At 40.2% G+C, this 14619-nt stretch overlaps 1 protein-coding gene across 1 annotated transcript in view; it reads right to left on the bottom strand.

Annotated features, from left to right (window-relative positions):
* Nucleotides 1-14619, bottom strand: part of ELF2 (E74 like ETS transcription factor 2) — a 453216-nt gene that overhangs the window by 193529 nt on the left and 245068 nt on the right. Inside the window, exon 4 of the mRNA XM_053703674.1 lies at nucleotides 6483-6648. Coding sequence (XP_053559649.1) covers nucleotides 6483-6648 — 166 coding nt within the window. The remainder of the gene's footprint in view (nucleotides 1-6482; nucleotides 6649-14619) is intronic.

The raw sequence follows: 14619 nt of genomic DNA on the forward strand, positions 1-14619 counted from the left end.
GAGGGGGAGGGGCCTATTTTGGCGCTTTTGCTACGCATCAGAAATTCAGTCACAAGTCTGTTTCTCTCCCTGCATGATCCGGATCGTCTCTACAGAGCTCAAGGCTCTTCAAAAATTATTTTGAGGGAGGTAATCACTCACAGCAGACCTGTGAGATTGTGCTTTGACTGTGATAAAAAACGTTTATATTTTGTACATTTTTTTCTGCTATTAAGGGTTAGTTATCCATTGCTAATGGGGGCAATCCTTTGCTAAATTTATGCCTTTACCGGGAAAAATTTGGTTTTTATAATTTCTCCGGTTCATTGTTATTCAACTGTCATAGTTTTTTTCTGTGCTTCTTAAAGGCACAGTGCGTTTTTCATATTACTTGTAAATTGAGTTGAAAAGTATTTCCAAGCTTGCTAGTTTAATTGCTAGTTTGTTAAACATGTCTGACTCAGAGGAATATCTCTGTGCTATATGTGCAAAAGCCAAGGTGGAGCCCAATAGAAATTTATGTACTAATTGCATTGATGCTACTTTAAATAAAAGTTAATCTGTACAAATTGAACATCATTCACCAAACAACGAGGGGGAAGTTATGCCGACTAACTTGCCTCACGTGTCAGTACCTGCATCTCCCGCTCGGGAGGTGCGTGATATTGTAACGCCGAGTACTTCAGGGCGGCCATTACAAATCACACTACAGGACATGGCTAATGTTATGACTGAAGTTTTGTCTAAATTACCAGAACTTAGAGGTAAGCGAGATCACTCTGGGGTGAGAACAGAGTGCGCTGATAATATTAGGGCCATGTCAGATACTGCGTCACAATTTGCAGAACATGAGGACGGAGAGCTTCAATCTGCAGGTGACGGATCTGATCCAAATAGAGTGGATTCAGACATTTCAAATTTTAAGTTTAAACTAGAAAACCTCCGTGTACTGCTAGGGGAGGTATTAGCGGTTCTGAATGATTGTAACACCGTTGCAATCCCAGAGAAATTATGTAGGCTGGATAGATACTATGCAGTACCAGCGAGTACTGACGTATTTCCTATACCTAAGAGGCTTACAGAGATAATTACTAAGGAGTGGGATAGGCCCGGTGTACCCTTTTCCCCCCCTCCTGTATTTAGAAAAATGTTTCCAATAGACGCCACTACACGGGACTTATGGCAGATGGTCCCTAAGGTGGAGGGAGCGGTTTCTACTCTGGCTAAGCGTACCACTATACCGGTGGAGGATAGCTGTGCCTTTTCAGATCCAATGGATAAAAAATTAGAGGGTTACCTTAAGAAAATGTTTGTTCAACAAGGTTTTATATTGCAACCCCTTGCATGTATTGCGTCTGTCATGGCTGCGGCCGCATTTTGGTCCGAGTCTCTGGAAGAGACTCTTGACTCAATAACTATAGATGAGATTTCAAATAAGCTTAAAACCCTTAAGCTAGCTAATTCATTTATTTCAGATGCCGTAGTACATTTAACTAAACTTACGGCTAAGAATTCCGGATTCGCCATTCAGGCACGTAGAGCACCGTGGCTAAAATCCTGGTCAGCTGATGTTACTTCTAAATCTAAATTACTTAACATACCTTTCAAAGGGCAGACCTTATTCGGGCCTGGTTTGAAAGAAATTATCGCTGACATTACAGGAGGTAAAGGCCATGCCCTGCCTCAAGACAGAGCCAAACCTAGGGCTAGACAGTCTAATTTTCGTGCCTTTCGTAACTTCAAGGCAGGAGCAGCATCAACTTCCTCTGCACCAAAACAGGAAGGAGCTGTTGCTCGCTACAGACAAGGCTGGAAACCTAACCAGTTCTGGAACAAGGGCAAGCAGGCCAGAAAACCTGCTGCTGCCCCTAAGACAGCATGAATTGAGGGCCCCCGATCCGGGAACGGATCTAGTGGGGGGCAGACTTTCTCTCTTTGCCCAGGCTTGGGCAAGAGATGTCCAGGATCCCTGGGCGTTAGAGATCATATCTCAGGGATATCTTCTGGACTTCAAAATCTCTCCCCCAAAAGGGAGATTTCATCTTTCAAGGTTGTCAACAAACCAAATAAAGAAAGAGGCGTTTCTACGCTGTGTACAAGATCTTTTGCTAATGGGAGTGATCCACCCGGTTCCGCGGTCGGAGCACGGACAGGGGTTTTACTCAAATCTGTTTGTGGTTCCCAAGAAAGAAGGAACCTTCAGACCAATCTTGGATTTAAAGATCTTAAACAAATTCCTAAGAGTTCCATCGTTCAAAATGGAAACTATTCGGACAATCTTACCCATGATCCAAAAGGGTCAGTACATGACCACAGTGGATTTAAAGGACGCTTACCTTCACATACCGATTCACAAAGATCATTACCGGTATCTAAGGTTTGCCTTCCTAGACAGGCATTACCAGTTTGTAGCTCTTCCATTCGGATTGGCTACGGCTCCAAGAATCTTCACAAAGGTTCTGGGCGCTCTTCTGGCGGTACTAAGACCGCGTGGAATTTCGGTGGCTCCGTACCTAGACGACATTCTGATACAAGCGTCAAGCTTTCAAACTGCCAAGTCTCATACAGAGTTAGTACTGGCATTTCTAAGGTCGCATGGGTGGAAGGTGAACGAAGAGAAAAGTTTTCTCTTTCCACTCACAAGAGTTCCCTTCTTGGGGACTCTTATAGATTCTGTAGAAATGAAGATCTACCTGACAGAAGGCAGGTTAACAAAGCTTCAAAATGCTTGCCGTGTCCTTCATTCCATTCAACACCCGTCAGTGGCTCAATGCATGGAGGTAATCGGCTTAATGGTAGCGGCAATGGACATAGTACCCTTTGCACGCCTACATCTCAGACCACTGCAATTGTGCATGCTAAGTAAGTGGAATGGGGATTACTCAGATTTGTCCCCTACTCTGAATCTGGATCAAGAGACCAGAAATTCTCTTCTATGGTGGCTTTCTCGGCCACATCTGTCCAGGGGGATGCCATTCAGCAGACCAGATTGGACAATTGTAACAACAGACGCCAGCCTGCTAGGTTGGGGCGCTGTCTGGAATTCCCTGAAGGCTCAGGGATCATGGACTCAGGAGGAGAGTCTCCTTCCAATAAACATTCTGGAATTGAGAGCAGTTCTCAATGCCCTTCTGGCTTGGCCTCGGTTAACAACTCGGGGGTTCATCAGGTTTCAGTCGGACAACATCACGACTGTAGCTTACATCAACCATCAAGGAGGGACAAGAAGCTCCCTAGCGATGATGGAAGTATCAAAGATAATTCGCTGGGCAGAGTCTCACTCTTGCCACCTGTCAGCGATCCACATTCCTGGAGTGGAGAACTGGGAGGCGGATTTCCTAAGTCGTCAGACTTTTCATCCGGGGGAGTGGGAACTTCATCCGGAGGTCTTTGCCCAAATACTTCGACTTTGGGGCAAACCAGAGATAGATCTCATGGCGTCTCGCCAGAACGCCAAGCTTCCTTGTTACGGGTCCAGGTCCAGGGACCCGGGAGCGGTCCTGGTAGATGCTTTGACAGCACCTTGGACCTTCGGGATGGCCTATGTGTTTCCACCCTTCTCGATGCTTCCTCGATTGATTGCCAGGATCAAACAGGAGAGAGCATCGGTGATTCTAATAGCGCCTGCGTGGCCACGCAGGACCTGGTATGCAGATCTAGTGGACATATCATCCTGTCCACCTTGGTCTCTGCCTCTGAGACAGGACTTTCTAATTCAGGGTCCTTTCAAACATCAAAATCTAATTTCTCTGAAGCTGACTGCTTGGAAATTGAACGCTTGATTTTATCAAAGCGTGGATTTTCGGAGTCAGTAATTGATACCTTAATACAGGCTAGGAAACCTGTTACCAGAAAGATTTACCATAAAATATGGCGTAAATACTTACATTGGTGCGAATCCAAGAGTTACTCATGGAGTAAGGTTAGGATTCCTAGGATATTGTCTTTTCTACAAGAGGGTTTAGAAAAGGGTTTATCTGCTAGTTCCTTAAAGGGACAGATCTCAGCTCTGTCCATTCTTTTACACAAACGTCTGTCAGAAGTTCCAGACGTTCAGGCTTTTTGCCAGGCTTTGGCCAGGATTAAGCCTGTGTTTAAAACTGTTGCTCCACCATGGAGCTTAAATTTAGTTCTTAACGTTTTACAGGGTGTTCCGTTTGAACCCCTTCATTCCATTGATATTAAATTGTTATCTTGGAAAGTTCTGTTTTTAATGGCTATTTCCTCGGCTCGAAGAGTCTCTGAGTTATCGGCCTTACATTGTGATTCTCCTTATCTGATTTTTCATTCAGACAAGGTAGTTCTGCGTACTAAACCTGGGTTCTTACCTAAGGTAGTCACTAATAGGAATATCAATCAGGAGATTGTTGTCCCATCATTGTGTCCTAACCCTTCTTCAAAGAAGGAACGACTTCTACACAATCTGGATATAGTTCGTGCCCTGAAATTTTATTTACAGGCAACTAAGGATTTTCGCCAAACTTCTTCCCTGTTTGTCGTTTATTCTGGACAGAGGAGAGGTCAAAAAGCTTCTGCTACCTCTCTCTCTTTTTGGCTTCGTAGCACAATACGTTTAGCCTATGAGACTGCTGGACAGCAGCCTCCTGAAAGAATTACAGCTCATTCTACTAGAGCTGTGGCTTCCACTTGGACCTTTAAGAATGAGGCATCTGTTGAACAGATTTGCAAGGCTGCAACTTGGTCTTCTCTTCATACTTTTTCCAAATTTTACAAATTTGACACTTTTGCTTCTTCGGAGGCTGTTTTTGGGAGAAAGGTTCTTCAGGCAGTGGTCCCTTCCGTATAAAGATCCTGCCTGTCCCTCCCGTCATCCGTGTACTTTAGCTTTGGTATTGGTATCCCAGAAGTAATGATGACCCGTGGACTGACTACACTTAACAGGAGAAAACATAATTTATGCTTACCTGATAAATTCCTTTCTCCTGTAGTGTAGTCAGTCCACGGCCCGCCCTGTTTTTTATGGCAGGTCTAAATTTTTCAATTATACTCCAGTCACCACTGCACCCTATAGTTTCTCCTTTCTCGTTTGGTTCTCGGTCGAATGACTGGGTGTGACGTAGAGGGGAGGAGCTATATAGCTGCTCTGCTTGGGTGATCCTCTTGCACTTCCTGTTGGGGAGGAGTTAATATCCCAGAAGTAATGATGACCCGTGGACTGACTACACTACAGGAGAAAGGAATTTATCAGGTAAGCATAAATTATGTTTTTGACAGACTTGCATTTCAGGCAATTAGTGCTGAATCTTAAATAACTCCACGTGCATGAGTACAATGTAATTTAAATAAAACACAAACTAATGCCCTCTAGCTATGAAAAACAGTCAAATGCATTCAGATGAGAGGCGGCCATCAAGGGTTTAGAAAATTAGCATATGAGCCTACCTAGGTTTAGTATTCAACTAAGAATACCAAGAGAACAAAGCAAATTTAATGATAAAAGTAAATTAGAAAGTTATTTAGATTTACATGCCCTATCTGTATCATGAGTTTAATTTGGACTTTAATATCCCTTTAAGGATGCTTTTAGTAAACCCACAGGCTGTATCCCTACATTATGTACATGGTGTAATTCTGAAAGATAAACCTTCTCAAACAACTGTAACTATACACTTATTTCAATTGAAGTTGTGCTCATAACCAGTTATTGCCACTTTCAAATCTTTCAATTTCTGCTAATTCTCTACCGATTTTAAAATAAAAAATATTAGGTACCTTTTCTATGTTAATTAATTAAATTATTATAGATTACATTTTAATTTCAGATTTATCCAATGGGGTGCTAATGAGGACAATATAAAGAAAGTTAAAGGGACACAATCTAAATTAGACTTTCATTATTCAGATAGAGCATGTAATTTTAAACAACTTTCCAATTTACTTCCTTTAACAAAATGTGCACAGTCTTTTAATATTTAAACTTTTTAAGTCACCAGCTCCTACTGAGCATGTGCAAGAATAAGTGTGTATGCATTTGTGAATGGCTGATTGCTGTCACGTGGTACATGTATGCATTTGCGATTGGCTGATGGCTGTCACATGGTACAGGGGGAGTGGAAAAAGACATAACTTTTAAAATTGTCAGAAAAAAAATCTACTACTCATTTGAAGTTCAGACTAAGTGTTATTGCATTGTCTTGTTATCTTGCATTTGTTGATTATGCAAATCTACAGTGTAATCCTGAAGATAAGGTTGACACCAAGGCTGCTCCTCCAATAATCATATGAAAGGTGATTCATATTGCTATGGTTAGTTTGAAAAAGATGAAAGAGGGCACCACATAGTGTATACCATTTACAAATTCCAAATCTATCTATAAAATGTAGCTTCCTCAAAAATGTACGGCACCAAAATATAGACATACACTATGTGGAGCGCTCTTTTGTCTTTTCCACACAAAATATAACAATTTTAATTTCACCAATTCCTTGTGTACTACAAATATTGGGAATACATTTATCTTACAGACGTGTGTGTGTCCCACCTATCTCCACTGTTTCAGTCTCCACCTCTTGCTCCTCTGCAACATCTTGTATCATGAAGGTCTCATCATCGTACACCAGAACCTGGGCAGCATAGCCCTGCTCCAAACGGGCACTCGGAACTGGCTCCACAATTACCGCAGGATACTCAGTTACGTAAACTTCCTCCTGAAAGAGGCCAGACAGCCTGTTTACAAAAGATAATCACCTTAACTTTGCCTCTCAAGCAGATATATGAAGCTTGAATAGAACACTAGATTCATAGATAAGAATGGCTATCTTACAATAGATGTGTGTTTGTTTACATAGTTATCAACATTATAAAGAAATGGGTACATAACATCTAACACCACAGATCCCTATTCCAATCCATAGAGTTTGCATGCAACTACTATTTATTTTTTTGTTTTGTTTTTTTGGCTTCCTTTCCCTGCCATTCCAAGCAAACAGAAGTGTAATTGTTGTAATTATTTGTTGTTATTATTATTATCATTTATTTTTTTAGAGCACCAACAGATTCCACAGCACTATAGACCTAGGTGCAACATACAATAGACCCAATGAGTGGGTAAAGGGCCCTGTCCACAAGTTGCAAACTTTTGTAGATCACCTTGCATAAAGGCGATTTATGGGACAGCTGGGCTCACAAACCTACATGCCATTTGATTTAGTTTCTTATACTCAGATTGAGTGAACATATTAAACATTATAAGACACGTTTTTCTCAGACTTTTTTGCAGACTTAAAGGGACATTAAACACGACGTACATGCTAGATAGAATGATGCATTCAAAGAAAAGATTAGTCCATGAGTAACATGTAGATGTATTTTTTAAAGTTTCATTAGTTGTTTAAAAAGTGACAAAATAAGTGTAAAGTTTTAGTGTCTATAAAACACTGGGAGCTGCCATGTTGTAACTTGTGTTACCTTCTCTGCTGTGGCCAATTAGAGACAGTTATAAATAGGTCACTAGAGTGTGCAGCCAATTGTTGTGCTGGATTTAACAGTGTTCTGCACTTCCATTTCTAACAGGAACTGAAAAGCTCACAATTTCAGAATGGAATTACAGGCAAAGAGGACAAAATAAATAATGAAAGTATATTGCAGAGTTGTTTTATTATATACAATTTATCATTTAATATTACCATCTCAAAGTGTTTAATGTCCCTTTAAAGCAAAATATCACTTTGGGCAAACTGAAAATAAAACAGGATAGTTACTTGGGATTTCATACATGCATAATTTTTTTCATTTAACCAATGAATTAATAATATGTGCAATTAATTATTAAACGCCATTTCAAATAAAACTTATAATTAAAGATCTTTAATTATATGGAATGGTCCGGAAGAGCTCTTACAAATATTTAATATTTTAACTACAAATTTGAATCTTACATTTATGATATATGATAGTATACTAACAATTGTCTTTTTTAGATATTTATATAAAAAACTGATAATGAGTAGCCATTGGATATAAAGATGCTATAAAGGTGCTATTACAAAGATTTTGCAAGAAAGGTGAAAGTACATAAAAATGCAAGTTTAAATAGAATTGTTTTAAAGAAATAAAAGAGGAAACATTCAATAAAACCAAGGGTATTCTAAGGAGTAACTAATCAAATATAGGAGAAACATTGTAATTATAATAAACTTTATCACAAACTTATATAAAGCTCCATCCATTATTTGAAGGGAAAAAAAAACAATAATCACAGAAACTTACAAGACCCTTTGCTAAAATAAATGATAGGAAATGCTCAGAAGGGTATTTTTTGTAGAAACATTTATGAAATGTGTTGGCGCCAAGCAATTTGAAATGTAAAAGAAGAAAGAGAGCGAAAATAACACAAGAAAATGATACATGATTTATAAGTGGGATAAAAACTGTACAACATGTAAATATATAGATATAAAGAATGCAGATACGTTTAATGGGAAATAGCCAGAGATAAGGAACTATTTTTTTAACCTGTCTTTCTAAATGTAGTATATTTCAGAAAGAGTTTTTTTTTTTTTTTTGCAATGCGAACCAATATACAGGTAGCCCTCAGTTTACGCCGGGGTTAGGTTCCAGGAGGAATGGTTGTAAATTGAAACCGTTGTAAATTGAAACCCAGTTTATAATGTAAGTCAATTGGAAGTGAGGGAGTTAGGTTCCAGGCCCCTCTCAAAATTGTCATAAGTTACACCTAATACATTATTTTTAAAGCTTTGAAATTAAGGCTTTAAATGCTAAACATCATTATAAACCTAATAATATAGATTGTATCATCATCAAACTAAGTTTAATGAAAAAAAACATTTGCTAAACATCAACTAATTAAATAATTACACAACAGACTGCATCACCATCATCAAACTAAGTTTAATGAACAAAACTTTGTTAGCATGTTAGATAATATTGGGTCTGCACCTATTCTATGCATTTCAATCTGCAGTGATTAATAAGCAGTTAGGCACCCTCACCTCAAGCAGCAGGACAGGAAGATAATAGGGAAGTGGCTGCTAAATCTTGTTGCTCGATAGCTAATGTCTGCTCTGTGTACACAGATCAATTTCAGTCTGTTAAGTTGCATAACTTTGCTGCAAAACAAGCAGACAGCTCCACCTACTGGCTATTTTAATTAGTGCACTGCTTTCCAAAGCTTTTCAATAGCAGTCAAATGATTGGAAAAAAAGCTTGTTATTCTGAAACGACGCAAATTGAACCGGCGTAAACCAAGGGCCACCTGTATATGATGAAAAAGACTGCTTTAAAAACAAGGATTATGGAACATTGCACAATGCTTAGGAATTTCACAAGAGAATTGATACATTTACAGTAAAGGCTATTAACCATTTAAAGCTTAACACATGGAGGAGTTATAGGGAACTGAGACAAAGGAGAAGATTTTATACTTGCACATTAGACATTCTTAGTGTAAAATGATAAACATGGGTATTGATCTAGCAGCCTTATTGCTATAATGAAATTAGGGGTCTATGTGTTGTTAATTAAAAAAAATTAAAAAAATAGAACTACAGAAAAAATAAACAAATTATCAAAAATTAAACCTAATCCCTATGAAAATAAAAAGCCCCCCCCAAATAAAAACACCCCCTAATCTAATGCTAAACTACCAATAGCCCTTAAAATGGCTTTTTGTAGGGCGTTGCCCTAAGTTAAACCGCTCTTTTTCAGTTACCAAAAATTCTAAGTCCCTCTAACAGTAAACCCACCTAAGTCTAACCCCCAAAATGTAAAAAATTAAACCTATGTTTAAATTAAGCTAAAATTACAGAAAATAAAAACATCTAATATTACAGAAAATAAAAAAACAAAAAATTACCAAAGTTTAAAAAATTAAACCCATTCCCTATGAAAATAAAAAAGCCCCCCAAAATAAAAACACCCCCTAATCTAAGAATAGACTTCCAATAGCCCTTAAAAACAAAATTTATGCTTACCTGATAAATTTCTTTCTCTTGTGGTGTATCGAGTCCACGGGTTCATCCATTACTTGTGGGATATCCTCCTTCCCAACAGGAAGTTGCAAGAGGACACCCACAGCAGAGCTGTCTATATAGCTCCTCCCCTAACTGCCACCCCCAGTCATTCGACCGAAGACAAGCAAGAAAAAGGAGAAACTATAGGATGCAGTGGTGACTGTAGTTTAAAAATAAAAAACACCTGCCTTAAAGTGACAGGGCGGGCCGTGGACTGGATACACCACAAGAGAAAGAAATTTATCAGGTAAGCATAAATTTTGTTTTCTCTTGTAAGGTGTATCCAGTCCACGGGTTCATCCATTACTTGTGGGATACCAATACCAAGGGAGGGACAAGGCAGGAACTTAAACGGAAAGCACCACTGCCTGCAAGACCTTTCTCCAAAAAATAGCCTCCGAGGAAGCAAAAGTATCAAATTTGTAGAATTTAGAAAAAGTATGAAGCGAAGACCAAGTCGCCGCCTTACAAATCTGTTCAACAGAGGCCTCATTTTTAAAAGCCCATGTGGAAGCTACCGCTCTAGTGGAATGAGCTGTAATTCTTTCAGGAGGCTGCTGGCCAGCAGTCTCATAAGCTAAACGGATTATACTTCTCAGCCAAAAAGAAAGAGAAGGTGCCGAAGCCTTTTGGCCTCTCCCCTGTCCAGAGTAGACAACAAAAAATGCAGATGTTTGACGAAAATCCTTAGTAGCTTGTAAATAAAACTTTAAAGCACGAACCACGTCAAGATTGTGTAATAGACGTTCCTTCTTTGAAGAAGGATTAGGACAAAGTGACGGAACTACAATCTCCTGATTGATATTCTTATTAGATACCACCTTAGGAAAAAATCCAGGTTTGGTATGCAACACTACCTTATCTGTATGGAATATCAGATAAGGGGAATCACACTGTAAGGCAGATAACTCTGAAACTCTTCGAGCCGAAGAGATAGCTACCAAAAACAGAACTTTCCAAGATAAAAGCTTGATATCTATGGAATGCAGAGGTTCAAACGGAACCCCTTGAAGAACTTTAAGAACTAAATTTAAACTCCATGGCGGAGCAACAGGTTTAAACACAGGCTTGATTCTAACTAAAGCCTGACAAAACGCCTGAACGTCTGGAACATCTGCCAGACGCTTGTGCAGAAGAATAGACAGAGCAGAAATCTGTCCCTTTAAGGAACTAGCTGACAATCCCTTCTCCAATCCTTCTTGGAGAAAGGATAATATCCTAGGAATCCTGACTTTACTCCATGAGTAACCCTTGGATTCACACCAATGAAGATATTTACACCATATCTTATGATAGATTTTCCTGGTGACAGACTTCAAGCCTGAATTAAGGTATCAATGACCGACTCGGAGAAACCACGTTTTGATAAAAACATAATTTATGCTTACCTGATAAATTTATTTCTCTTGTAGTGTATCCAGTCCACGGATCATCCATTACTTATGGAATATATTCTCCTTCCCAACAGGAAGTTGCAAGAGTCCACCCACAGCAAAGCTGCTATATAGCTCCTCCCCTAACTGCCATATTCAGTCATTCGACCGAAAACATGCAGAGAAAGGAAAAACCATAGGGTGCAGTGGTGACTGTAGTTCAAATGAAAAAATTACCAGCCTTAAAGTGACAGGGCGGGCCGTGGACTGGATACACTACAAGAGAAATAAATTTATCAGGTAAGCATAAATTATGTTTTCTCTTGTTAAGTGTATCCAGTCCACGGATCATCCATTACTTATGGAATACCAATCCCAAAGCTAAAGTACACGGATGATGGGAGGGACAAGGCAGGTACTTAAACGGAAGTTACCACTGCCTGTAAAAAAAAAAACCCTTTCTCCCAAAAATAGCCTCCGAAGAAGCAAGGTATCAAATTTGTTAAATTTGAAAAAGTATGAAGCGCAGACCAAGACTCCGTCTTGTAAATCTGTTCAACAGAAGCCACATTTAAAAAAGGCCCAAGTGAAAACCACAGCTCTAGTAGAATGAGCCGCAATCCCTTCAGGAGGCTGCTGTCCAGCAGTCTCATAAGCTAAATGAATTATGCTTTTTAACCAAAAAGACAGAGAGGCTGCTGAAGTCTTTTGACCTCTCCTCTGTCCAGAATAGACAACAAACAAGGTGAACGTTTGATGAAAACTGTAGTAGCTTGTAAGTAAAACTTTAAAGCACAAACCACGTCCAATATTGTGTAATAGACGTTCCTTCTTTGAGGAAGGATTAGGATACAAGCATGGAACAACTATCTCTTGAGTGATGTTCTTGTAGATACCACCTTAGGAAAAAACCCAGGTTGGAACGCAGGACTACCTTATCCGTACGAAGGACCAGATAAGGAGAATCACATTGTAACACAGATAACTTGGAGACTCTACGAGTCGAGGAAATATCTACCCAAAAAGAACTTTCCAAGATATAGATTGATATCTATGGAACAAAAAAGGTTCAAACGGAACGTCTTGAAGAGCCTTAAGAACCAGGTTTAAGCTCCATGGTGGAGCAACAGTTTTAAACACAGGCTTGGATCTAACCAAAGCCTGACCAAATGCCTGAACATCTAGAATACCTGCCAGACGCTGGTGCAAAAAAATAGACAGAGTAAAAATCTGTCCCTTTTAAGGAATTAGCTGACAACCCTTTTCTCAAAAACATCTTGGAGAAAAGATAATATCCTGGGAATCCAGGCTTTACTCCATGAGTAACCCTTGGATTCATAACAATCAGATATTTACACCATATCTATGTTCAATTTTCCTAGAGACAGGCTTTCATGTCTGTATTAAGGTATCAATGACTGACTCGGAGAAGCCATGCTTTGATAATATCAAGCGTTCAGTCTCCAGGCAGTCCATCTCAGATTGATTCTATTTAGATGGTTGAAAGGACCCTGAGGTAGAGGGACCTGTCTCAGAAGCAGAGACCGTGATGGAAAGGATGACATGTCCACCAGATCTGCATACCAGGTCCTGCGTGGCTACGCAGGCGCTGTCAAAAACACCAAAAGCCCTCTCCTGCTTGGTCATGACCTCCGAAGGAAATCCCACTCCCCCGGAAGAAAAGTCTGACGACTTAGAAAATCCACCTCCCAGTTCTCAACACCTGGGATATGGATAGCTGATAGACAAGAGTGAGTCTCTGTCCAGTGAATTATTGTAAGACTTCTAACATCACTAGGGAACTTCTGTTCCCCCTTGATGGCTGATGTAAGCCACAGTCGTGTATATTGTCCGACTGAGAATGATGTACCTCAGAGTTGCTAACTGAGGCCAAGTCTGAAGAGCATGGAATATCACTCCCAGAATATTTATTAGAAGGAGGGTCTCCTCCTAAGTCCACTATCCCTGAGCCTTCAGGGAGTTCCAGACTGCATCCCAACCTAAAAGGCTGGCATCCATTGTAACAATTGTCCCATCTGACCTGCGGAAGGTCATACCCTTGGACAGATGGACCCGACATAGTCACCAGAGAAGAGAATCTCTGGTCTCTTGGTCCAGGTTCAACAGGGGGACAAATCTGTGTAATCCCCGTTCCTCTGACTGAGCATGCATAGTTGCAGCGGTCTGAAATGTAGACGTGCAAACGGTACTATGTCCCTTGCCGCTACCTATTAAGCCGATTTCATTCATGTACTGAGCCACCGAAGGGCGCGGATGGGATGAAAAACACGGCAGAAATTTAGAAACTTTGACAACCTGGACTCCGTCAGGTAAATTTTCATTTCTACAGAATCTATCAGAGTCCCTAGGAGGGAAACCCTTGAGATTGGGGATAGAGAACTCTTTCCTTGTTCACTTTCCACCCATGTGATCTCAGAAATGCTAGTACTACGTCCGTATGAGACTTGGCAATTTGGATGTTTGACGCCTGTATCAGGATGTCGTCTAACTAAGGGGCCACTTCTATGCCCCGCGGCCTAAGGACCGCCAAAGCGACCCCAGAACCTCCATAAAGATTCTTGGAGCTGTAGATATCCCAAAGGAAAGATCTACAAACTGGTAATGCCTGTCTAGAAAGGCAAACCTGAAAAACGAAGGTGATCTTTATGCATCACAATGTGAGGATAAGCATCCTTCAAATCCATTGTAGTCCTCTATTGACTCTCCTGGATCATAATTAAGATGGTACGAATATTTTCCATCTTAAATGACGGAATTCTGAGGAATTTGTTTAAGATCTTTAGATCCAAAATAGGTCTGAAGGTTCCCTCACCTTGGGAAACACAAACAGATTTGAGTAAAAACTCTGTCCCTGTTCCTCTCTTGGAACTGGATGGATCTCGTACACAATGTAAGAATGCCTCCTTCTTTATCTGGTTTGCAGATAATTGTGAAAGGCGAAATCTCCCCTTTTTTTGGGGGGGGGGAATCTTTGAAATCCAGAAAATATCTCTGGGATATAAATTCCAATGCCTAGGGATCCTGGGCATCTCTTGCCCACGCCCGGGCGAAGAATGAAAGTCTGCCCCCTATAGGATCCGTTACCGGATAGGGGTCCGTTCCTTCATGCTGCCTTAGAGGCAGCAGCAGGCTCCTTGGCCTGCTTATCTTTGTTCCAGGTCCAATTGTCTCCAGACCGCCTTGGACTGAGCAAAAATTCCCTCTTGTTTTGCCTTAGAGGAAGTGGATGCCACACCTGCCCTGAAGTTTTAAA

This window comes from Bombina bombina, chromosome 2 (assembly GCF_027579735.1).
Source record: "Bombina bombina isolate aBomBom1 chromosome 2, aBomBom1.pri, whole genome shotgun sequence".
Taxonomy (NCBI): Eukaryota; Metazoa; Chordata; class Amphibia; order Anura; family Bombinatoridae; genus Bombina; species Bombina bombina.